Genomic DNA, 24,790 nt, shown 5'->3' with positions numbered 1-24,790 from the left:
GCAAGGATCCCCCCCGTTTGATATCGAACGTTCCTTATCTGGTTCGACGTTACAGTGTTCGCCACATCCCGCCCCGCTCCCTCAAGGGCAAAGGCGATGGCTTTGAGGGTTCGCGCCGAAGTCCTGGCTGTGAGTTTTCGAATCTTGGTTGGTTTCTTGCAGGGTCTTGGGGGTTCCTGGGTAGATTTACGCCATTGAAGGGCATGCCTCCGCAGGCGAGGCACGTTGATGTGGTTTGTAGGACGTCAAGCGGGATGCGCATGCTAGACGTCGACGATGGAGAGTCATGGATGTTCATTGGAGGGTCCCTCGTACTCAAAAACAGAGGTCAATCAGGCTGCGCGCAATCTCTGTAGTTCTCATTACCTACGACCGTTGTCTTCGGAGAAGATTAGGATATCCTTGCAGAAGCTCATCTTGCTCGTGACTCGATCATTAGCTATGCGCCTTTCATCATAGAAGTTCACAAGCGGGCTAGAAGCGTTCTGTATCGGCATGACTCTGCATGGTGTGGATGCAACATGAAACAGCACACTGCGTACTGTTCTGGCACGGAGTGAGTCGCCTCCGTGTTTGAGTGTGGTACGCCTGTACACCGATCAGAATGCCGAGTGCAAAGCCTTTTTCTGGTTGTATGCGTATTTCAGAAGCTGTGCTATACGTCCAAAAAGCTTCTCGGCCGCTGGAAGGTTTCACGCAATGCATGACTTGGGTCTGTGATCGGCCCTTGTGTGGTTGGTTCTTAACGCAACTCTTACTTTCTCGGATGGGCAGCATAATTTCAAACGCGCGGAACCCTCGCACGATGCGTGCACTGTCCACTAAAAGAAGTAGCTAAAAGAAAACGTTCATCATTGGTCTGAGGTCGAAAGTAGCTAGTGCTAGGTATTCGAGAAAACGGAAAAGGCTCGAAGGCAGAGTAACGAGTCAAGAATCTCCTCGGGAGAGAATAATGGCCATGAAGACCACCCTCCATCTCCAAAACATTCAGTTTTGCATTCTCACGGAAAAACTGTACTGGAAGAGTGGACTTTTGGGGCTATCAGGACTTAATGTGACCTCGATTTTGAGCCAATCGTTACGTATATCTGTAATAGAGGCTCGATCGCTGCGAGTGCTCGTATCGTGATGAGCTATGATCTGAGGTCTCGTATCGAAGGCAACAGGGCCGAAACGGGTGGTGACAGCCTTGTCCCTCTTGACCGTTCATAAATTTTCCGTCTTCCGGCATCTCAATCGTAAGCCAAGAACTAAAGATCCCCTATCCGGTTGAGCAGTACGATGCAGTTCGAGCGAACAGAGTCAGAGGGCTATACGACGCAAGCCTTCTCCGTACGTCGTAATTGGGACAGTTTTTCGTGTACCGTTCTAGAATTTGGAACCCTTAGCGGAAGGCATCGGGATGGATCTTGGCGAAGGGCCGAGGATTTTGGGGTGAAACTGTGGTCTGGAAGCTCGCAAGGAATTCCAAATCTCCATGTTGTACCGGTGCTACGGTTGGGGGCCGTCATCGGGTACGCCCGGTTCCTCAATTCGTGACCAAGGATGAGGCCCTGCGGTAGCCACAAATAAGTGGACCTCGTGAGGTAGTATCGTGTAGAAGTAGCGTCGTCGAATTGGACCTATTGGCTACGGTACTTGGGAATAGCCATGGTTACCTCCAGACTGAGCGGCATTCACCCCTGGTATCAGGTACTGTTAAGTCTGATCCATATGTTAGACCTTGGCCAGAGTGGTGCCTCGGACGCAAGAAAAATGGCGTGTTTTTGATGTATCTCGTAAAGCGGTAACGAAGGAGCATTAGAGTTTTTCGGAATCGCCAACGAAGGGGCTGGCTGGCTGGTATCAGACGATCCCTCCCTCGTACTCGAGGGAGCTCGACTACGCAGATGCTCGCTCCCGTTGTAGAACTCCTTGGTGTACATACCACTTGGAGCATTTTTTTGCGCGAACCACTAACGAGGAAGAAGTCGGGTAGGTACTAGTACGAGTACGTACCCCACGTTAGGCCGAGGGGAACAACGACGACGATTAAGGTAGGGTTCGGCGGTGCTAGCGTATATATTTAGCCGAATTTCCGGATCAACAGTCTGTGCAATGCCGGGCGCTGCAGATCGACACGCCTGTTTGTACCGGAGGGTACATACGTTTCAGACTTGTGTGAGCGGTAAAGGAGGGGTAGGAAAAGCGCTGATTCGATCTTCTCCGATGTGGCATGTAGCAAGCTTCGACCGATCAGCATGCTGGTGGCACTCTTCTCACGTGGTTCCTGACCAGGGGCACTTTCGCAAAGTTTGTTAACAGCCTTGAGGACAAAAGGGTAATTGTTGCGACTCGCCGAAATTGCGGTTGTATCGCCTTGTTGGGGCCAAGTAGGTATGATTTTCTATTCCTATCCCTCTGTGATCAAGGACTGCAGCTGAAGATGTTGAGACGGTCCGTGTCTGACTGCGGGGACACGCGCCGGCTTTCAATTTGAACCTCGGACTCAATAAGCTATCAGCGTATCAGAATTAGGGTTCGGGAAGGCAGTAAGCCAGTGTTGGATATGTCGTGCTCGCTGCCGTATCAGCGCACAAGCCAATTGTTGGTTTCCGTCGCTGCGGTGTGGGCGAAGGATGAGAATGTTCATGTTGATGTTGGCAGCTGAGGTCACTTTAGGGTAGAGACTAGGGAGCTATGATAAAGTTGCCTGGTTAAGGTCGATGGCTGTTGATCTCACGTTTCATCGACATCGATCGAGAAGGGTCCTAGAAGTCGGTGAGGGAGGGATAGTGGCGGACATATCCTTAGTTGGGATGGCGAATGTACTCTTCGCCCGCAAGTGGTAGACTGGTGTCAGATGATTGGTCGACATGCGAAGTGTAGAGCAGTCTGGTAGTGATAAAAAGCCGACGTTCATTCATGAGCCAGGAACCTGAAACGATTTGCGTGGTAGTGTGAGCATAGCATCCGTGGGGGACATGCAGGCATCCGCATCGTTCCTGCAGGTAGGCACCGCCCGATGATTCATGTGCTACTGATGACAATCTGGAAGCCAATGAACTGACAGCAGCATTGTTCTCAGCCCACCCCCTCGGCAGTCAGGAAACCTGAAACGTGTACCAGATCATCAGCCCCCCTGTCAGCAATACTTTCACACTACCAGTGTATTGTAAGAAACGGTATGATACGCTAAGGTAGGACTAAGGCTGCACGTGTCCTTCTTCCCGCTTGCCACCAACATCTCAATCCCAATACGGAGGAAGCCGATTCGACCAAGACAGACTGGTAGCCTTACCTTATTCTGTCACTAGCACTAGCCTACTAGGTACATCAGACACGTAGATTAGGTGCAAAGCCTTTTCTTTTGCTCTCTGCGAAGTACCAACTCTTTCCCCTCTGCTATTTCTATCTCCCACCCACCAATCGTGTCTTCACATTCACCCACGCCAATCACCGGGATGATTGCGGGACTCTCTTCTCTCAAAATCTTTCGGAGGAGCCTGTTTTAGATGTCCAACATGTAGCAATGACATCCAACCCCGCAGTTAATGGGAATAAACCCCCCAGCCTCCATCTTCACCGGCGGCCAACAAGTTCTTCTTTATCCGATTTGGAGTGGATGTGTATAACCTGATGATAACTAGGTACGCATTTATCAGATCGATATCAAGATGTGATGACAGCGCTACCACTCGTCCCGTTGGGCGTTGGTCAGATGTTCTGCATGCTTTCGCCGTTGCGCAATTTCTTAGAGTCCGCTTTGAGGTAAAACTCGGTGCCCTTCTCCGTGTAGTGGACCATGTTGCAATCGGCGATGCACAGGGTGTATGATAGGAGTGCTCCGTAGCGTACAGGCAGACCCTTTGCCTACTTCCATGCTGCTGCAACGGTCAGGCGTGATGCTGCAAAGTGTGAAAATCTTCCAATCTTCAAATCATGTGATTGGACGGAAATGCAGCTTCCGACATGGTTTGATGTCGAGTCTATAATTACCCCATTCAGCCTGATACCTCAAGTGGTGAGCAGGCATGAAGCCTGCTAATGCTGGCCTTATGCATCATCTACCTTACTTTACATTTCCGAAGCCCGGGAGATTGGAAAGTCAAAGTCCGCTTCTTCTTCTTCTTCTTCTTACAATTCAGAGTTCACGTTGTCGACAACCTAATCCCCACACTTAATGGTAGCGTTGTAGCGTTACTGCAGGGCAGTGTTTAGCCAAGGTAGGGCCTGATAAGCAATTTCAGCGACACCCGCTTGATGACATGGTGATTTGGGGATCGACCACGAGAAAAAAAAGCATCGAGTTCGCAAGGGAGTTGCGAGCAGGGTTTTGCCCAGTTGCACAAGGCGGGAGACTCCGCAACAGGACATGTGCTGTCGCAAAATTTCGAAGGTCTGGACGAGTTGACAGACGCCTTCCCGCTGGCAGCAAGGTCCTTTGCGCATCCTATTCGGAATTTGTCATAGGGAGCAAAATTGGATGTGAGCATGGATGGCTGTATCAGTCTCCAATTGGCATCATCTGATCATACGACTGATAACGGAAAGCCAAGTGCGTGGTGTAGCCTTGTAAGCAGGCGCGGAGATTGCATCCCTTCCCGATGAGGATACGAGAGACGAAGGCGCTCGGAAGGATCATTCGAGTAGAACGCCTCCAGGACCAATCAAATGATTCGTAAACATGCAGAAGCATACTTGATTTCATCGTCGCCCTTGAGTCTTGATGTTGATGATGTTGTTGTTGTCGCCGCCGCAATCATATCCCCATTCCGTGCCTTTCCTGGGGAAGCGCCAGCGCTTCCCGTTCAGCCTCGCCGCATACCCCTCCGCTCTACGGACCGTGACTGCCACATTATTACATTCATTTTTTTCCCCACGTACCATCTACCGAATTTACATTCCACCAAATCCCACAAATCCCACAGCCCACCATTCTCACGCGCTCCTCATTTTTGCCTCCCCCCCCCTCCTCTACCCTCGACCAAAACCCTCCGCAACAACCGAATGACACTCAGCCGTGTAACCACAACTCTACGGATGCGTTTCACGTTTCAGCCGAGAGTCCGCAGTGGGCTCGGACGCATCATCGTACCATGAACTCACCAGACGGGTTCGAAGCTAGGCTATGCTATCACCACGCAACCAGGGATGCGGATCCCTCGCTTGTTGTCCTGGCAAATTCCGTTGGACGATGACGACCTACCTACCACACATGGTTAGGAGCTGCCTTTGTCCCACGAGGTTTTTTGTTACAACCCGAAAGGAGAACCATTTAGGGTTACATGCAGCATGCGGTCAGCATTTGAACAAGGTACCTAAAAGTAAAAAGGTGGGTACCGTGCTTCATCCCACGTGTGAAGAACCGAATCTAGAGAGCTTTTACCCCACCCGGACGCACGCACGCACGCACGCACGCACGCATGCATGCATGCGTTCAGCCTCAAACAAGTTTGGCAGATGCGACGGCATCATCATTGGACGTATGTAATCATCCGGACGGAGGTGGGATTCCTTCGTGCATGCATTGTTTTTGTCCTTCAGCCCGGAAGGATTCGTAAAAGTATGTTGGTGAGAGTGAGACCAATGATTTTCCGACTTGGGGACTCCGTAAGCGCCCCGAGGAAGAGATCTGTGGGAAGTTGTCGCCCTCCCGTTGGTTCGATGCAGTGTAAGACATCTGCCAGGTACCGACGCCAAAAAGCCAACGCCAACGCCCGAATGGCCTCGATTCGCTTAAAAATCCCATTTGGCCTGGTCCCTGCGTCCACTCCGTCCTGAGGCAAATTTCAACTTTCGTCCCTTTTGGAATGAGGGTCGCACGCGAGGGAGATGAGTGAGATTTGTTCTTCATTTTTCCCTACTAGGCCCATCTGCTGACTTGCAATTGATAGAATTATCACCGAGGGTGCATCCGATGTATTTCTAGAAGAATAGGGCGCACAGTGTAAGATTGCATTGTTGCATTGCTCCTACTATTCTTAACCCTAAAAAGTTTGCCTATCATGTCATTCGCCTATTTCTGGCCCCCCCCCAACCAAGAATACCATCCAACCATAAGCATGTTGCTAAAGGGTATTGCGCATAATCCTTGACCACGGAATCAGAAGTAAAAAATAGCAAACTCGTCAAAACGTAGAGGAAGTCGTGTACAGAGTAGCAACAGCAGCAGCAGTAGTATGCAGATGATGACATAGAAAAAAAGCTGGGCGCAGATCCAAGCCCCACCCGCACTAGGCATCGTCCGTGAAACCATTGCGAACATGAAACACATACACAGCCGAGACGGCCTTCCCAAAGGATTTCCCCCTCCAAATTCCATTATGCCATTATTCCAATCCGTAACGCCTCTACCGCATCTGTCATGCGTCTGCCAGCCGAGCCTCTGCTGCACAATCATCCCCGAAATGCACTGGCTCTCAGAAAATGCCCATTCCGCTAACCTCCAACGCAACGTTCAGATCTAAGCCTAGTTCGTAGGATTCCGGAGCAACAAAGGGTCAAGATTGATCACGAAGCAAACACTGATGACTGAGTCTGGATCGGGCTGCTGACGAATTGTGGCCTTTCGTAATTCGGAAACGTTGATGTTGGTGCGGCCGACATTGGAGGTGCCATTGATGATGGGTGTGGAATTCCTACGTTGTAGGATTTGCTGCGCGCTGGAAAGTTCGTAAAAGACCATCTCGCAGGAGTTGCGGCGGATCCTTCACGGAAGCCAAGCTCGAATCGCTTGGGGCATCCGTCCTCGGTATGTCTTCGGAGGGTGTCTCGGCGAGCGAATCGGTTGCCACAAAGATTGCAGCGGTGATTACGCGCTTTCAGATGTACCTGTCATTACATTAGCTCAAGGCATGTAGTATGGAGCAGAGTAATGCTTACGCTATCATAATGCCGGTCCAGGTCGGTTTTTCGCTGGAACTTCTTCGTGCAGAGGGCGTTGCCGACCATGGCTGTGCAAGGGTGAGGATATTTACGTTCTGGGTTGTGTGTCTCCATGTGCGATTTCCAGTTGTAGCTTCGCTTGAAGAGTTTGCCGCAGACACGGCACTCATGTGTTGCTTCCTCGGGGGTGGTCCTTTGGCGCTTCTTCTTGATGCGGTTGACACTGGGCAAAACGGGTGCTGCGTCAAACTTCGATCGAGTATCTTCGCCTATCATGTTCATGTCGTTGCCATAGCCTGAGGTGTTTGGCTTAGCCCAGTCACCAGGCTGATTCTTGTAAAAGTCGTCTGAAGGTCCGTTGATGGGAGACACGCCGTTAGAGTAATTCGTAATTCCTTGAGTGGTCAAAGATCGCTGCAAGACCTGCTCATTTCCAGGGGATGGGTACCACTCGCTTCCGTCCTCGACTTTGACCCTAGGCGTGTAGTATTCGGCTCCGTGCTGGACTGGTGAGGAATAAGACGAAGACATTGATGACCGATGAGAAGGCATGTTTGTGCTTGGAGGTGATTGGCAAAAGACAAGACCTGGTGCTTCTGGCGATTGTGTAGAGATCATACCAGTGTTGGCGTTGGTAGAAAAACCGGAGAAAGGATCGAATGCTGCTGAGAAGATGTCTGGTGGCTGCGATGTCTGTGGGAAGTCTTGTTCCATCATCGAGGAGTGCGACCAGTCGTCTGATGCTTGCGGCGATGGTGGGAGCTCTTGAATTGTACTCTGTTGCTGTGGTAAAGGACACTCGAAGATTCCTAAGCCTCTGTTGGGCTGCTCCATTGATGTTGGCTCTGGTTGGGGCGTAGCTGGATAACGCCTTTGCGAGGAGAAGGATTGCTTTGGCTGCTGGTTATAGGGCGACATAGGTGAGCGCATTGATTGTGGTGTGAGGTTCATCGTTCAATATCGGTAGACAGGCAATTAGGAGCAGGTGCCTACGAGGGCAAGATGGAGCGAGCGGAACAATTGCAGAATTCAAAGTTTCTTTGATATATGGCTTCTGATTTTTGGGTTGTGGAGTTGAAGTAAGAAGAAGGTTGTTTGTTGGCAGGTGTTGGAAGGCGCGACTGAGGAATAAGTATTAAAGTAGTGGTAGCCCAAGGCAGGCAGTGAAGGGTGTGGGGGTTAAGACTTGAGAGGTATAGGTGAAGGGATCAAGGCAGAATGGCGCTATGAGGAAGTGTGTCAAAGTGCAAGAGACTGTGTTAGCAGAAGTCCAGTAAACACGGCACTGCCCAGCATTTAACTATGAGATGGGGGAAATAGGAAATGGGAAAATGGAACGAGAGATGGAGGTGCATCAAGTGAGCAGCAGGAGATGGTCGAATTGAAGCTAAGAAGACTCAATCCCTGCTCCATGCATCATCCACCGCCTCCCAGTGCTAAAATCCCGAACCCTGACAGGGGGAAAGCTTAGCTTATTCCCACAGCCAAGGTACCAAGCAGGGGTATGTACCATGTATCATACCACCACGTATTGTAATTTATGCCTAAAATTAGCGTCATTACACAGTCAGACGGACTCTCTTCCAATTTCGCATCCTCAGCCCACCATCAGGAAATAAAGGGAAAAAAGGAAAAGCGGAAAAAAAGGGAACATGCGTGCACATCATCATCGATCTAAGCCCCATGCTACCCACTTGCTCATTTTGGGTTTAGTGCGTAAAGTGACCCCTCCTTCAGAGTAGCAACGTCTTTTTTGTCCGCAAGATGAAATCCCGAAACTCCCTACTGATCCTTCAGGCAATGTGGCCCCCAACCCATAGCCAACCTGGGAAGTCATGGCAAAGTCAGCGTCGTTGTAATCATCAATCATCAATCATTCTTCATCAATGTAGCATTCCAACAACTGACCAAAAAGGCTGACAAATAGCCACGGCGCAATGTCTTTCTCGGCGCAAACCGGTTCGGCGGAGTCGAGATGTGCAGCATGCACAGAAAACCCCATGTCCGAGAAGTCTAACCTTTAATAGGAATAAATCGCGTGAATTATGCAAGCACTTCAAAATTTGAAACAACGGCCAAAATCTTTTTCGCTTCATTCGCTTACGCCCCGTTGTGCATGCAGACCTATCTTGTCTCTTTCTCCGGCATCGAGAACAGTCGAGTGAAGATCCCTCAACTATTCCAGCCAAAGCTTCCGCTGGCTCTCGTAGCCTTTCGAAACTGAGGTGCCCCACCGTGTCAAAGCATTGGATGAGAATGGGACTCCTCACGTACGAAGGCGCGGGTGTATTCCGTTGTTCTGTGGAGTCGTCGCCTGCAATATGAATTGCCTTACTGCGTGGCCACGTAGCCTTTGAGATCGGCCTGTTCGAAGGCCCCTTTGCCTTGATACTTTTGCCTGATTTCCACCATGTCCTTTATTCTGCCAGAAGCCGTCTTGAGATATGTGCGGAAGTAATTGATGTGCATCTGGCAATTGATTGACTTCGTTAATCTGCCGCTCGGCATGGGCCGATTCCATGAGATAGACCAAATCGATGTCCAGGCCAATTTTTTCTTGCGCGAAAGATGTCCGTTGCGACAATATTGTAGGCCTAATACTACCTATCTGCTGAGTTGGTCAATCTTCCGTTCCATAGTGGCCAGTCGCTCATTTATGGTCTTCAGGGTAGCCGCCAAGTCATGGTCCGTTAGCCCAAGCGCACTCGGGCGCTTGGCACTGGTCGGTGTCTTTGGTATCGACACTTCGGATCTGCTCATTAAATCTGGCCGTGGGGTTGGCATATGTGTGTGTATGCCTCGCTTTGCAGATCGCATCCGTTGCTGCGAGCTTTTAGAATACTGCCAGCGGCTACGCAATGCATACAGCTCCTCATAGACCCATATAGCGGCGATATAAGGAGCGTGAGTGATCTTCAAGAGCACGATGCGTGCCGAACGTATCTGCTCTGAAGGTACGCAGAGTCTCAACGGTCGAAACAATAGCAGTGGTAAGAGGTTCTGCGACCAGCGTTGGCAAGGTTACTGAGCAGTGCAGAGGACACATACCAAGGGAGGAAAATAGTAAGTCAGCCGCCGTGACGCTGATGCCTTGAACTGGTTCAGAAACCTGGCATAAATTATATGCAAAATTCTCTTACCTCGAGCACGAACACTGAATATCTGAAACATCGATAAGCGCTTTACGAAACTGAAACTCTTCACGGTCATCACGACAGGCTTACTGAAAAAGGTATTCCTCTCGGGCGTGATCCATGACCTATCAAATCAATCAGTAATACTCTATACAGACCCTAGGGTCTTTCGCGGATCAATACATAGTTATAAAACCGCATATATAGCACCGCTCGAGGGCGGTGCGCGCGGCTAGGGAGCTGGCGGACGCACCTTGGTAAAGACTTGGCTCAAAATGGCAATCAAAGATGTTAATAGTAGTATATTGGTAAGAATAATGAAAATGAGCATGAGCTATTTTTCTATTAGCGTGGCTTCCACCTGACTGCAATCCAATGCATGTGGAAACGGGAGCTAGCGCACAATCGGTCCAAGCGCACGCGAGATCTAGAAACGTTGACCAATCAGCATTGCGATTTGCCACTTAAACCCCTGTCTTGGAAAACCGCGATTTGCTTGATCGGGACACTTACTTGGTCGGCAACTTCACTGCCCGCCAAGAAGATTCAGTCAGTAAGTACTTGGAATCCTGCGAACGCTGCAGACGCTGCAGACGCTGCAAATGCCGCGATCTGCCCAACGGAAAGGCACTGCATTTCCCACTTACAATCCGGTCGAGGTAGAGCTTGACTTCCGAGTCAGCCATTGGATCAGACAATATGGACTCGTCCAAGCCTCACCCAAAAAAGACCTTGTTGCATGGTTAGCTTGGATTTTGCAAGTGAAGGAATCGGGGACCTACGTTTATCATGATCCATAACACCTGACTAGGCGTAAAGTCGCCTCGTGCAAGCATGGTAAACGTGGTAAGAAAGCCGCAGAACAAAATGATCACTATTCCCAAGAACTTCACGAAGTCTGTGGTCTGATCCGGGTTTGCTGTCAGCCTGACGATTCTGAACCCCCACGTTGAATGTAAAAGCATACCATTTCCTTGAGACAGGGTATCTGTTCCGCGAGTTCAGCGCAGGCCCCAAGAGTCAAGCAATGGATGGCAGCCTACCAAGGTCCCAAAGAACGGGACAAGGGATAGCAAGGAACACACTCTAGGAAGCAGAAATAGAGCTTCGAGAGATAGTATGTCAAAGGATACGTCGGTGATGGCCGGACTATCTCTCGTCAAGCCGATGATCCCTTCGGCAATGAGTCAGCTACTTGTCGCTCAATGGCGGAGTCTGTCTTGCCGCTTCGCCTTGCTCATCGCGAGAGGCTGGCATGACCTGCTCATCACTCAGACTGGACATGAGGCAATATAATGACTCACTAGATACCATGTAGGCTACACCGATACCAATGATACCAATGTCCCATAAGCTCCAGAAGTCTGCCACGTAAAAGGAAATCCCAGCATCTCTGAATTCTCCGAACTCATCGTAGGCGAATGCAGCAATCCAGATGTACAGGAGGGCTTCGACAGGAGTGATTTTGTGTGGGTTTCGCTCCACGAGCACTGCGTAATATAGGCCAAGGAACAGAGCAAAGAAAAGAGCCTCGAAGCTTTTCTGATATTTGGGTACTCGAAGCCTGCAATATGGATCCGCTCGAGCCTTGTTGTAAAACTTTGCCCTTTTCTTGCTGTGTACACTCAAAGATTCCCAGAATATGATATGACCATTCCAAATATCGTCGACCGTCTTCTGGACAACTCTTTGGCTGAGGAACTTTTTTGCACCTGCCACTGCCGCAATTTCAAGGGCATTAAGGCCGACGAAAGAGGCCATTGGCTCCTCCTCCGCGATTGAGGATGTTCTGGTATTGCCTCGTGTACTCGTAGCTGAAGGGTCTCGTCCCGAGAGAAGTGCAGCATGCTCGGCGGCGTCTCCATTGTCCGGATGGGTTCCAACCCCATCGTAGCTTTCAGGATCAAAGCTGACTGGAGGAAGTTCGTGTAGAAGATAGTCAATTAGCTCGGCCGCTGACAAGTGTGTCAAGAACCTCCAAGCCACAATCTCGCAGGCGTGGCCTCGAGTATCGTTGATGCCATGATCATCTTGATCACCAGAGGCGAAATGGCATTTTAGTATCCTGAGTTATTTATTAAGAATTGATGGAAACTGCATGGTGTTTAAGGACTGACTGACAGCAAAGCAGATACGATGTCGGGATGATGACAGCTTTCAGAGAGGGACTTGATTAGGGGCTTCAGTATGTGGCCCACAGATGCCGTCCTTAGTTGCTCGAATGTATGAGGCGCTTCGATAGCATCTATGAAATATCTTTTGAAGAGTCAGCTATCACTATTCTTCATTGTTGTATGGAAGAACCCTCAAAGCACAGTACCCCAACGCGGGGTGTGTGCCTCCTGATTGTAGTTGAATATGTAAAGGCCCATAAGATGTGCTTATCATTCGGTCGGGCAGCCGTTCAGGAGTCGATCTGATGCTCCGAGTGTTGCAGCCTAGCTCTCCTGTTTCAGAGTGCAAGTCCGGCGTGATATGTTGCAGTTGATAAATGTCACGCTTGATGGTGTCATACAAAGCAAAGTGGATTCCCTTGATCTTGAAATAATGTACTATCGTAGCTCGAGTCCGACGCATACATGTGGCATTGCGGGAAACGACAATACTTTCGCGACTTGAGGAATCTATGCAATGAGAGATAAGGGTGGCGGGCTCACACTGAGAGTTGCCTCACGATTTCTCCAAGCGGCTCATCCTGATCGATGCGTGGAGGATCCAACTGCCAATCGGTCTGCCCAGTACGTGGGCCGCCAGACGAAGGGGTCTGTGGCATTGCCGCTGCCATGCTTCAAGATGCGCTCATCAGGAAAGTAAGATGCCCAGACAAGATAAAAAGGGGTTCTCAGAGCAATATGAATCTATTTTGAGCGGTTTACAGAGGATGAGTATGAGGAAGTACAAATGCAATCGAGTAAAGTAATCTCTGGAATGTTTGAAACAAGGATCTGCAGCAGGGATCTCATGCACGGCACGGCAAGTGCGACTCTAGAGTCTAGCTGTTAATTAGAGATTGTCAATTGATACCACATCCAAGCCTTCTGGCTTTATTACTCATCGACTGTACTACCAATTCATAAAATCTTTGCACCCTTTCATCTCACACTCTCTCATCCGAGAAGTTGAAGCGCGTACATCGTCACCTCCCAGACGTTCCATTTTCTTGGAAGTGGCTTCGTCTCTGCCTTGCCATATTCACAGAGAATTCTCTTTGCAACTAATGCGCCGATTGCCAGTGAAAGGGTGTAGCTGATCAGGCCAGACTGCCAGAAAGCTGAGGCGGCCAAGGAACAAAAGATTAAACGACTGCGATGCTCCAAAAGGCAAGCTTATCTCCTATCACCAAGGGTAGAATCCGCCGATTGTGGGCTCTATCTCCATTGTGGCCTGCTATGCCCTGCATCTGGACTGTAGTGAAGACTATTGATGCTAAGGTACAAGGAGAAACGGTGGGGCGACACCTTCGCTGAAATCATCTTTACCCGAACCCATTGCGACTTCCCTCACTCGAATGATGAAGTTTAAATATCGTGCTGCATTAATGACATTGCGACTCATGCATCTTTCGGCACTCCGGAGGTCGTTGTATCAATAGTCTCAAAACCTGAGTAGGCAGCGCTCGCTCATCTGGTGCCGCATGGTCAGGAGGGAATGCCGAGAGAGAACGTTCTTGCTGCGAAGGTTGATATATCGTTTGTGAGGGCGGCCGGGAAGGGCATGATTATGAGGAAGCTGACCGAGAGGGCATATGTGGGTGAGATAGATGCGTTCTACAGTGGACCAAGCATTAGAGAATACATGAAAAAACGTACACATTGCGGGGCACATTACTTCACATCACAACTCTGGTATTATCTTGCATCATCTCAAGGGATATAGCAGGTCTGCATCTTCACAGGCCTCAACAACCCATCGTCCATCTCCTCTCTCGCCTCCCACCCACTCTTCTGCTGCGCAGACGGGCCCTTCCCAAAGATGTCCAGCTCAGCCTCAGCTTCGTATCCCCAGCTCATCCGCTCCACGTCTTTCTCCGGCGGTATATAGCTCTTCCGCGTCGCCTTCACAATATTCATTCCCCTCCCTGGATATTCAGCCTCCACATCAGCCAACCCATTGCTGATCGTGACATAAGAAGGTTTCGAAGGCTTTTGGTACGCTTGTACGTAAGGGGGCGAGTCTTTATGCCCGCGCAGCCATTGAATCAAGCGCGGGATTGTAGGGATGGCACCTGCGAGGATCACGGTTGTGAATTCCGCAAACGCCCACATGAAGACTGGCTCCGTGGCCCGGGTCCTGTCTGTTGCCAGAGTGAGGTGGACGCTGTAGACCAAGCGGATGATGCTCGAGATGCAGGCACTATATTCATGGACTTCATCAGCGTAGCGCTTCCGATGGCACGCAGTAGCGAGGAAGAACCCACAAAAGCCCGGTACCAAATACGGCGGAAATGGTCATTTTCCTCTTCAACGCTATCTGCAGCTTCCAGACCGCAAAGACTGGCAGGAAAAGTATCGAGAAATCGCTTGCAATGTTAATTGCAGACGTCGCCAATATGTATGGATCCATTGTTGTCACGCATGTCCCCAACAACATCGGATTCGAGAGCTGGGCTCTCGGTACGCAGGCGAATATGAAACAGAAGGTGACTGTGACGTAGAAGACGAAATTCGACCAGACCAGGATGAGGATGGCCCAGTAAACGGCATCTTTCTTTGTGCCGCGGAAGATTCGCAGCATCTGCATCAGGACGCAGAGTTTGGCTGGGAACACTGCGGGGCCGTAGAGGATCTCGACTATGTTGCTGAGCTGATATCAGGGGTCACCAACGCGGATTGAGTCTGTCGTAGTCTGTGGTAGACTACCATTACGACGCGCATTGCTTCTGCGTTGGATGCATCCCCTAGATGTCGTCCCCGTCCAGCATTCCCCGCAGTCACGGCCACTCCTACGAATGCAGCGAAAGCGAGCCCGGCGAATATGAGCGCGTCTGCATCAGAGTATTAGGAAAAAAAAGGTCTCCTGAGAGGGCTAAGACCCCTTTAGGGACACACAATCTTCTATTTGTGTCTTCTTGATGATGTACGTCTTCACAAAAGTTCGCGCGCATATGAAAACGATTGCAAAAGCCAGGCACAGTACGCCTGTTGCCACCAGCCGATGCTGTGACGAAGGAGAGTCTGTAAAGTTGGGCTGCTGTCCTGGAGGAGGATTGAACGTGGGTGTCATGGGAGGATCTATCTCGGCGAGATTCGCCATCGCTCTGTTTGCTCAATGTAAATATAAAGTTAGCTGCGGGGCAGTCGAGTCTCGAGAGTGTAAAATTTGGGTTGTAAAGAGCGTACGTATATAGTCGAGCTTGCCCACGGACGACAAGAGAGACATGCTGAGTTGTCAACTTTGTCAGCCTTCCTCTCCTTTTCAGCTCGCCATGGCGTACTCGAAGGTTGACAGCCGGAACTGAGACACAACCGTTACGACTTGCAGCATTAGTCATGCATAGAGTATGCGGGTCTGGTTGAGCGCAGATCATACTAGCGCAGCTTTCGCCGCTTATGCTACCTACCATGTCATCAAGTGTGACCGGAGAGGAGAATGTTGCCAGCTGATGTTTCACCGGCTGTAGAGATGGAATCTCAGGATACTACTGCCGATAAAAGCGCAATGATCTGGCAGAATGAGACGACAATCCGAGATAGTGCCAGATATTCTCGGATTGATCTGCTGTCAAAGACATGATCACAGCCTCGGCTTCTGTTGTTGGAAGTCAATGCAAGTAGAGCGAAAAGTTTTGGGAGATGTCTGTTTGTGAATGGGCTTCTATGATTTGCCAGCGCTGCCGTTGAGAAAATGCCAAACAAAGTGCTTTGGAATAGGCAGGCGAAACGAGAGAAAGGTGAAAGGCTCTGGACTCTGAGTGCCTATGCCTACCTTACTCATGCCTATAGGCAACCTCATAATGGCTGTCGACTCAATTAACTTAGTCTGAAGTGCTTGGACTAGGTCGATTGGGGGTGGGGGACACTGGCAGCCACTGAGTTCTTGATCTCCGTTCAACTTCCACTCCTTTCGATACATCTCCTTCATCTTCCATCTACGTAGACCCCAGGTCAACTGGGATCGAAGAGCAAGTTGCGTGAGTCTTCGGCATACTCTCTTCTCTCTCCTTTCAACCACTGATTTTCATAGCGATTTTTGCGCTCTGTGCAAGCCGGGTTCTTGACAACAACCTCGACGCTGGTCAATGTCAGGTTCGCAATCTTCTCTCGGCTTTCGACGTAGCTAGTACAGTAGGGACTAGTAAACCAATTCTTCAGAAGGTCATAGTCCTCCAATGCCAAGCCATAATCGGTGTGTAATCTCAGATGCCGGAGGCCCGGAAGAGATTGGATGATGGCCATGTTGAAAGAACTAGTCCAATCCTTGTGCTCGTCCATGGCCTAATCCATTGAAAGCGAAGCTTCTTCAGCGTACGCTTCTGATTGAGGCTTCGTGGCCCCACGAGTCGTTTGAATGTGATGCTGTCCTTGAAGGAGAAGGTGTTCGTCGCCCATAAGATGTGGTTGGCTTCGTTGTATATCTGCCTACAGGACCGGAGAATGCGGAGAGGGAGCGTCTCATGATCGCAATATATAAAATCCTGGTCATATTGGTAGTCCAAGCTATCGTCGCACCGCTGGTGCTGTCGTAGCCAAAAAACCTCTTCGCCGTAGCCATCCAAATTGGAGTATGCCTTTCTTTCGTCTTCTTCGTTTTCCGGGCAATCCGCCTCACAAACATCAAGTCTCCAAAGGCTTCCACGCCCCTTTTCGTTTTCCTAGATCATTCCACGATACAATTGCTCACTCGTTCTGATGCCAAAACCATCATCATACGGGTATCTGAGGTGTATGAGGGGGTTCCCGAGCATTTCTCTGTATATCTTGTTGCGTATTTCCAGGGGGCAGTCTTGGGAAGGGCGATGTTGATGCGCTTCGAGCGATTCTAGAGTGAGGGTTTAGTAACCCAGAGAACATGGTATTGCGAGAGTGCGCTGATGATCATTCACGTTGCCTTAGTTCCAGCATCCTTGAAAGCGGAGGATGCGATTCGCTTTCTTGGCTTGCGCGCCGCCTTCTCTTCTGGCGTCTGTCTCTTGATCATAGCGTGATAACTCCAGATGCCAAGCCTATAATTGAAATCTTGGCAGGCAACGTTTCCATTGAGCCATTCACTAACGTTGATTAAGTATCCTCTCTGTCTTTAGCTTAACGGTTACTGAATATATTATGAATCTACGGATTGGAAGACAATAGGAAAGAGCTCGCCGCTAGAATGCAAAGGTCTTGAGCAAAGACTCTCATAGCTGCGCCTGCGGCTTCCCATTTCCGATGGGCTTGGATACAAATGCTCCAAAATAATCATTCAAGGCATCCACTGTCCCACTTCCCGCCACTAGAGTGACCACGCAGCCAACATGTCCATCAGGCCTAACAACGACAACACCGCCCTTGTCTGCATCCAATCCCAACTTTGCGTGGGCTGCAGCTTTCGCATCAGGCACCTTTGGATCCCAGACATCGTCGGCATAGACATGATCACTATACCGTGCGAGGATTGGCGGCAACATCTTCGAGATGTCTATTCTATCTCGGGGAGATGCGAACGTTGTGCATATTGAAAAGAAGTAAGAATGAGGATTGTGTCGCTCGTGATAGGAGACACTTGCAATATCCTCTCGTGCGAAGGTCGAGTAGAAGCTTTTCTTCTTTTGCAGATTCGTAGCAAAGTCAGCAACGGCACGCTGTGTCTGTGACGGTGAGCCAGCGAAGAGGAAAATCCTGAATGAGCCGTTGAGCGGAATTTCTTGCTCCAATTGAACCTCATTGGCGTCCACAACCCTGGTTACATTGGCCGGGGGCATGATACGGCCTACGCGAACAGTATTGCCTTTTGGGTTGAAAAGGTGTGACTGTGCGGAATGGTCTGATGACCAGTTGAACTCGTTCGGACCGTAGAATATCCCATAACCGGATGTAAATTCTTGGCTCGACTTGAAGACCTTCACAAACTCATTGGCCGCCCCATCTATGTTGTCTTCTGACGCTGCACCCACCTCACCAGCGGAGGGGACCCGCTGAGAAAACAGTGCGGCGTACTTGGCATCGAAGTCGAGAAGTTCCTCAGCAATGTGCTTGCGCTCTGACTCATACGATTGTAGTATGGATCGATTCGCAAAGCCTGCCTCAACGTGATGGATCTTCCATGCAAGATTGAGAGCGTCGTGGAAAGCGGTATTCATTCCTTGGCCAGCTTTTGGCTGCATTTAAATCAGTCAGATCCTACTTCAGAACAGGGACCAGGTCGACTAACGCTATGCGTGTGGCAGCAGTCTCCGCCTAAGAACACTCGATGATCTATAGTGTAGTTCTCCGCTATGCCCTGGCCAATAGGGTAGACCGAGTACCACTCTACCATGTCCCATTCAATGTAATAAGGCTGTAGTATCTTCTTTGCCGATGCTTGAACGTCCTCCGGAGTAGCTTGTTTGCGAGGGTCAAAGTCTTTGTCAGTCGAGGACGCAATCTGTATGTAAAGTCTAACCATGTTGTTTTCCCTGGGAATAATCATGATCGAGCCGTGATCGCTATGTATCGTGCATTTCATCTCGCCAAGTCAGCAAGGCTATCTTAGAGTCAAGCCGGAGCTGTTACCTTGACATCAGGAAAATCCGTCCTAACAACTCCATCCATGACCCCCCAGACATGACTGATCGGATCTTTATGACGTATTTTGACACCCAGCTGATCCCTTATGAAGCTCCTAGCTCCTTCGCCACTGAACAAGTATTTCGCTCGCACAATTTCCTTCTCATCCGTCCGCATATGCTTGAGGTTGACTTCAATCGGATAGGTCTTGTCCTGACCGTCGTTGTTGAAGCCCGTGATAGTCCAAGGCCTTTGCACATCTGCCCCGTTCTTGTGTAGATCATCAATAAAGACCCTCTCTATTAGACCCTGATGCAAAAGGGTGGTGAAGGGATATCTTGCATCGATGAATTTCGGACAAGCAGCCCAATTTCCTGTCCTGTGGATACCGTTACCGCCTGATTGAGGATCCCAAAAAGCAACCTCGTAGACCTTAGCTGGCTGATGAGCCATTATCGGTCGCTTGAGATCCATATTCCGTAGCAGGTGCAGAGACCGTGGTTGAATGCCATCAGCTCGGCCCGTCAGGGTTGGCACCTCCCTGTTATCAATGTTCTTAATCTTGTAGCCCCAGCGCGCCAGACAGACTGAGAGCAGCAAGCCTACAGGCCCGGCGCCCACTATCACGATATCATACTTTTCTGATGAAGCGGCCATCCTTCAAATCCCCGATCTTCATGCGGGTATCAGAGATATCAAGAGAAGCTAGACTGTAGAGATAAGCGCTCAAAAACCGTTGCTGGATCCTTGTAGGCAGTTGTAGAGTAGGCTAACGGCGAGCACAGGTTACTCAAAGTGATTGTAACTGTTAAGTGAATCGAAGCAACGCCTGAGACGCATTTGTCAAGGCGGATCTGGTGTTGACAGCAACCTTCTGGATTTGACTTGAGGGGATGTAGGAGCTGTCATCGTATAGGGAGCAAGGCAGGTTTGTTCGGTGATTGGGCCAGTATGTAAGTGGGGCAAGAATTGGGATGGTGGTACAAGTAATCAGTGAGGTTTCGGGATGCCTTTCGGTAGTGATTTAGGCGCCTGAGAGCCAAGCAATTACTTTAGGCCTTCCCCACAACTGTAATTAAGCCCCCGCGAATCCAAATCAATTGCAGCGGAATGGTGAGGTCAAATCCTTCTTCGACGGTCCAAGGTGCGCTCATACTTTGGTCAAATATCTTTAACCAGTCGAGTAGAGTAATTAATGAAATGAAGATTCTGTGATCAAGGCTTTCGTTGTCGAGTCATAAACAACTGAGAGAAAATACATATTGCGATTTTCGCGGGCCCTCCGCGCAGTTGCACCCCGGGCCAAGGAGCCAAGTCCGAACTTCTCCTCGCTCGTCTATCATTGTTGAAATAGACTTGGTACATACTTGCACATGAAAGTAGGATGCAAGGTGACGTGTGGTAAGTCGCAGATGACCTTCTTAACGAAGGCTTTTCGATCACATCGCTTCGGCTTTGAAAAGGCCTGCCGTTCAACCAAGCAAGAAAGTCTGAAAAACACATTGAAGACATGGATCTTCTAATTTGGCCATCTAAAGGCAATTCCATGCCTTTCATCCCCATACTTGTGCTTGTTTTTCTCGGTATCTTATCTTTCCTGTACTTCCGTGCTTTTGGCGGTCCATTGGGACAAATTCCCAGCCCTCTTGACGCTCGCTTCTCAAGACTATGGATGATCCAGCATTCATGGCAAGGTAACATGCATAAGAGAATGCTTGAATTGCATAAAAGGTACGGGGAACTTGTTAGAACTGGTCCCAATGAGGTCAGTGCGGCTGACCAATCTGCCATCAAGAAGATATACACGGCTGGTACCAAGTTCTCAAAGTCCAATTGGTACGGGATCTTTCAGGGCCATAGAAAATTCGACTTGTTTGCAGGTTCGTCGTAGTCGCACTTCCAGAAAGCTTGGATATGGAAGTTGAACGTTTTAGAACATGATAGAACGTATCCATAGTTCCCAGCGTCGACTGGTCAGTCAGATATACTCGATGGAACCTCTCAAAGACTTGGAACAGTATGTCGAAGACGCTGTTGTACACTTAAGCAGTACCCCCTAGGCTAAGAAATCGACATGGGTCTTTTTGTTCAACTCTTTGCCTTTGATGTTATTGGAGAAGTGACCTTCTCGAAACGATTTGGTTTCATGGACATGGGCAGTGATAATGATTTCTTTGCCCAGGTTGAAGATGTGTTGCGCAGCGGCGCATGGTGGAGACAGATTCCCGCGCTTTACTGGACACATGACTTCCTGTCCCCTGTCATTGGCAATCACTTTAGTGTCACAGCCCATCATGGCCGACTAAGGGACTTTGCATCACAAGCGATTGAGGATCGGAAAACACATGGTAGCGATCACCAAGACATCCTAGCCAAGTGGTTGGAAGTACAGAAACAGCGACCGAACGAGATGAACGACGCCAATGTCCTCTCAATGGCAACCACCAACATCTCTGCCGGCTCAGACACCACTGCTATTTCAACAAGGCCAGTCATCTTCCATCTACTCAAGAACCCGTAATGCAAGAGGGAGCTGGTAGAAGACATTGACACGCAGACGAAAGAGGTGAAGTTGACGAAGCCTATCACTCTCGAGCAGACTAACCACATGCCCTACCTACAAGCTTGTCTGTATGAGGGTCTCCGCCTGCATCCTGCAGTTGGGATGAGCCTTCCGCGAGTCACTCCACGGGGCGGAGTTGAGATTGATGGTCACTTCATCCCAGAGGGCGTAAGTGTCCTAGCCAGCTGACCCGGAGAGCCTCTGCTGACTTCGACTTAGACAGTCATTGAGGCCAACCCATGGGTCGTGTGTCGAAACACTGAGATCTTTGGAGATGATGTCGAGGCTTTTCGACCAAAGCGATGGCTGAAGACAGGTGACATGGGTGTGGCATTCCTCTGCTTTGTACTTCCAACCTTGGCTAACAAGAATGTTCTCTAGAGAGGGTTTTCTTCGCGTTTGGTCAAGGGGCACGCGGCTGTCTTGGTTGGAGTACGTGCAACGACTTCTTTTTATCCCTCCCCGAAATCTATGTCGCCTGCATTGTCAGGTTCTTGCAGCTTTTCGAGCCTCCCCATGTTGCCTTTTTTCACTGTCCTCAAAGTTCCTAGTGGTCGGCAGTAGAGCGTTGTAGAGAGTATTGACTGACTGCGATACAGATATCAGCTGGATGGAGATGTCGAAGCTGATCACGACCCTCTTTCTCCACCTTGAAGTCGAGCTCACCGACCCCAAAGCTGAATTGAAAGAGCTTTGTTGATATGCACGTTGTCTTGCCCCTTGGCCACTAGATCACCAAAAGCTGATGTAGCATCTAGGTGGTTTGTGAAGCAAGAAGGTTTGTTTGTAACGTTACGACCGAGGTCAAAGGTCCATTAGACAACGTGTTTTACGAATCCTTATGGGGGGGGGGAGGATGACTTGTCGAAGGGGAGGATCATACCTTAGGCTACAAACACAAGTTCTTCATTTCTCCATATGCCGGATCTGGTTGGTAATCTTTTTAACGACTTCACTAGTAGTATTGAAATGTGGATGCAACATCTCATGTTTACTTCGAACCTTGAATTCAACATTTCTCGGTGGGAGCCGGCCTTTGAAGTGCCATATTTGATCTTCACTCCGAACCTTAGACTCGTCGTGTTACGGGCTACAGACCATGAAATGCTACAAATACATGTTGACTTCGAGTAAAGGAAGTGACCATTTCATAGAGAGCAGAACTTTCAAACAACACACTTTCTACTGACTTGGTACCCTGGACTTCACCCTTTTCGTGAGAGCAAGCTTTTGAAATATCACGCATTCATTCTTGTTTGGAGCTACTCCCTCAACTTTGTCGAGGACAACATAGCACCTGGCTACATTCACTTACCACCAAACATCACACTAGTCTTCACTTGAGATGTTTTTCTATTCACTTGAACAATGGATGCGGACCAACCTATTCAATTGACCCCCAAACAATCACACAATTCCGCTGAAGCTATTGATACTCAATCTACCAGCTCTAGCGATTTATCTTCTCATGAATATTGCAAACAACTTCTGCTCAACCTTACTCCCTATGTCTTGATCCCAGCAACACCAGCAAGACAAACATCGGAGTTTTTTGATAGTATCAACAACCTCGACCCAGTCAAATTCAGTCCGCCCGATTCTAATCAAACACACTTGAAGAAAGCAATGTCAGACGCGTGAGTGGTCCCTAGACGCCGGTCCAACCGGCCTCCTGCGGCATGAGAAGGTCACTGAAGCATTACAGGCACACCTCGTACAGCAGCTTCGCCAAGCTCAATCCATTCTACGACGAGCGCTACACTCAGATGGAAGACTTCTACGATTCTCAAGCATGGAAAGTTGGCACGGGGACTGGGAAGTCTCCACAGCCTCCACCCAAATATGGCCACCACAAGGGCCACAAATCGCCTGGCATGGCGCACTCGCAATCCGAAGGAAACATCGACTTTCGCTCTCGTGGAACTAAAGATCATAACCTTCGAGTCGGCAAGACTTTTGAGGGTGCTGCTGGCGATTACTACACCAGGTCGAGCGAGGATACCGATGCCTCATCCTCCTTCTCTCGCGGTCGCACTATTACTCGCACGCCATCTCCCGTCAAGGCTTTGGAAGACATCAAAGAAGATCAGGCATCCAACTCCCCTCCAAGTCCGACCAAGCGTTCCCGTTCACCTTTCAAGCAGATGTTTGGCGAGAAGGGATGGCTTGGCAGAAGCACGAGCATGAACGAGCTACCAAATGAGAAGTATCGCAAGACTGGTATCAAGCATTGGGGTGGTAAGATTAAGCAACGTGTTGAGAATCTGGTAAGTCTCATAATAAAAGACCCACCCAGCAACTCCATTGGCTTACGAGGACAGACCGAAGATGTGTCGAAGGTGTCAAAGTTCATACCAACGACCCTCTACCAGCACGAATCGCCATCCAAGTCTCCTTCCAAGACCAAATTCTACGTCTCCCTCAGTCCTCCTATGCAAGCAAAGCTGTACTCCGAAATGGAGCTCATGATCTGCGCCACAGCCAACCAGTACCTCAATGTCCAGCAGAAAGAAGGCCGCATGACCGTTGAGAGTCTCAAAAAGGTCACTGAGTGGTGGGCCAGCAAGAACCGCCCTCAAGTCATCGAGTTCATGTTCGACCAAGCCACACAGCGTGATTTGGTCCTCTACAACCTCAAAAGCTTTCGCTTCTATGGGCCAAACGCCGACAACTCCTTTCAGATGAACGCAATGATGCAATCCTGGAAAGCACTATCTCGTGATATGAGTGTGCGCACATTTTGCACGCCGGATAGCGTCATTAGGAAGCATACGCATGATTGCTACAAGATCTTGGAGATGCTTGGGGCGCCTTTGGTGACGTTTATGGCGTTCCAGGAGATTCAAATGAAGGCGTTGAAGGTCATGAGGGAGGAGCAGAAGAAGAGGGATGAGTATGAGGCTATCAAGTTTGGAGTTGAGAGGAAGTGGGAAGCACCTACGGAAGGGGCAGAGGAGAAGGAGTTGTATAACCCATTTGCCTGAGGGGGTCAACTTCTTGACTTCTTGATCGGCAATTTGGATCCTGGAGTCCTTCATCTTCGCCACGGGGATCAACGTACTTTCTCAGCATGCTACTTCAATGTCGCGATGGTCAGGGGCACGAAGGCGGCAGGAGCGACTTTTCGACTCGGATCTATTTACCTTCGTTTCACTCATTCGGTACACCCTTTTTTGCATGAATTGCGGTTGATCTTTCCAATCTACCGTTGGGCACCCTTTGGCATCTTTGAGATGTCCATTCTGCCCTTGCATCTTCGAACTTGAATGAAAGTGCAAGCACAATTTTCCTGCGGAGTTGTTGCCGCAAGAAGCTTCGGAGTGTTGTACATAGACCGAATTTGAGATTATACAAACGAAGTTAGGATCAGAAGGCATTCAGAGACGCTATAAGGGGTATATGTTCATGAATTGCAACTGAGATATTAGTCTTCTTCATGTGGATAATTCATGGTCGTTGCTGCCGGAATTGCTCGCTGCAGAGTCACCCCGCGCATGCCCCACCTTGTTAAAGGGTCTGTCGACCAGCACTTTCCTTGCTTTCCT

At 49.5% G+C, this 24,790-nt stretch overlaps 8 protein-coding genes across 8 annotated transcripts; 2 read left to right on the top strand and 6 right to left on the bottom strand.

Annotated features, from left to right (window-relative positions):
- Nucleotides 1–6,451: 6,451 nt before the first annotated feature.
- Nucleotides 6,452–7,818, bottom strand: HO133_007169 (uncharacterized protein; the record flags this gene model as incomplete). Its single annotated transcript, XM_037298062.1, has 3 exons — nt 6,452–6,620; nt 6,665–6,813; nt 6,865–7,818. The coding sequence occupies 3 exons, from the start codon at nt 7,816–7,818 to the stop codon at nt 6,452–6,454; spliced, it is 1,272 nt and encodes a 423-aa protein (XP_037156697.1).
- Nucleotides 7,819–8,740: 922 nt separating this feature from the next.
- HO133_007168 (uncharacterized protein) lies at nt 8,741–9,336 on the bottom strand (the record flags this gene model as incomplete). The annotated part of the gene is made up of 2 exons (XM_037298061.1): nt 8,741–8,885; nt 9,203–9,336. 2 exons carry the CDS (start codon nt 9,334–9,336, stop codon nt 8,741–8,743), a joined length of 279 nt encoding a protein of 92 aa, XP_037156696.1.
- Nucleotides 9,337–9,471: 135 nt separating this feature from the next.
- HO133_007167 (uncharacterized protein) lies at nt 9,472–10,837 on the bottom strand (the record flags this gene model as incomplete). The annotated part of the gene is made up of 2 exons (XM_037298060.1): nt 9,472–9,810; nt 10,784–10,837. The coding sequence occupies 2 exons, from the start codon at nt 10,835–10,837 to the stop codon at nt 9,472–9,474; spliced, it is 393 nt and encodes a 130-aa protein (XP_037156695.1).
- A 355-nt stretch (nt 10,838–11,192) lies between these two features.
- Nucleotides 11,193–12,786, bottom strand: HO133_007166 (uncharacterized protein; the record flags this gene model as incomplete). The annotated part of the gene is made up of 3 exons (XM_037298059.1): nt 11,193–12,066; nt 12,123–12,257; nt 12,659–12,786. The coding sequence occupies 3 exons, from the start codon at nt 12,784–12,786 to the stop codon at nt 11,193–11,195; spliced, it is 1,137 nt and encodes a 378-aa protein (XP_037156694.1).
- A 1,078-nt stretch (nt 12,787–13,864) lies between these two features.
- Nucleotides 13,865–16,396, bottom strand: HO133_007165 (uncharacterized protein; the record flags this gene model as incomplete). The annotated part of the gene is made up of 9 exons (XM_037298058.1): nt 13,865–14,354; nt 14,419–14,804; nt 14,861–14,985; nt 15,050–15,265; nt 15,341–15,381; nt 15,436–15,475; nt 15,531–15,615; nt 15,927–16,089; nt 16,149–16,396. The coding sequence occupies 9 exons, from the start codon at nt 16,394–16,396 to the stop codon at nt 13,865–13,867; spliced, it is 1,794 nt and encodes a 597-aa protein (XP_037156693.1).
- A 938-nt stretch (nt 16,397–17,334) lies between these two features.
- On the bottom strand, nt 17,335–19,339 carry HO133_007164 (uncharacterized protein; the record flags this gene model as incomplete). The annotated part of the gene is made up of 3 exons (XM_037298057.1): nt 17,335–18,294; nt 18,348–18,641; nt 18,689–19,339. 3 exons carry the CDS (start codon nt 19,337–19,339, stop codon nt 17,335–17,337), a joined length of 1,905 nt encoding a protein of 634 aa, XP_037156692.1.
- A 1,417-nt stretch (nt 19,340–20,756) lies between these two features.
- HO133_007163 (uncharacterized protein) lies at nt 20,757–21,626 on the top strand (the record flags this gene model as incomplete). The annotated part of the gene is given in 3 exon segments (XM_037298056.1): nt 20,757–21,199; nt 21,212–21,413; nt 21,465–21,626. 3 exon segments carry the CDS (start codon nt 20,757–20,759, stop codon nt 21,624–21,626), a joined length of 807 nt encoding a protein of 268 aa, XP_037156691.1.
- Nucleotides 21,627–22,613: 987 nt separating this feature from the next.
- HO133_007162 (uncharacterized protein) lies at nt 22,614–24,229 on the top strand (the record flags this gene model as incomplete). Its single annotated transcript, XM_037298055.1, has 3 exons — nt 22,614–22,882; nt 22,966–23,512; nt 23,567–24,229. The coding sequence occupies 3 exons, from the start codon at nt 22,614–22,616 to the stop codon at nt 24,227–24,229; spliced, it is 1,479 nt and encodes a 492-aa protein (XP_037156690.1).
- Between the last annotated feature and the right edge of the window lie 561 nt (nt 24,230–24,790).

This window comes from Letharia lupina, assembly GCF_014066315.1.
Source record: "Letharia lupina isolate WasteWater1 chromosome Unknown contig_3, whole genome shotgun sequence".
NCBI classification, from domain to species: Eukaryota; Fungi; Ascomycota; class Lecanoromycetes; order Lecanorales; family Parmeliaceae; genus Letharia; species Letharia lupina.
Note: the sequence above shows the minus strand (reverse complement) of the source record. Positions and strands in the feature narration are given on the sequence as shown.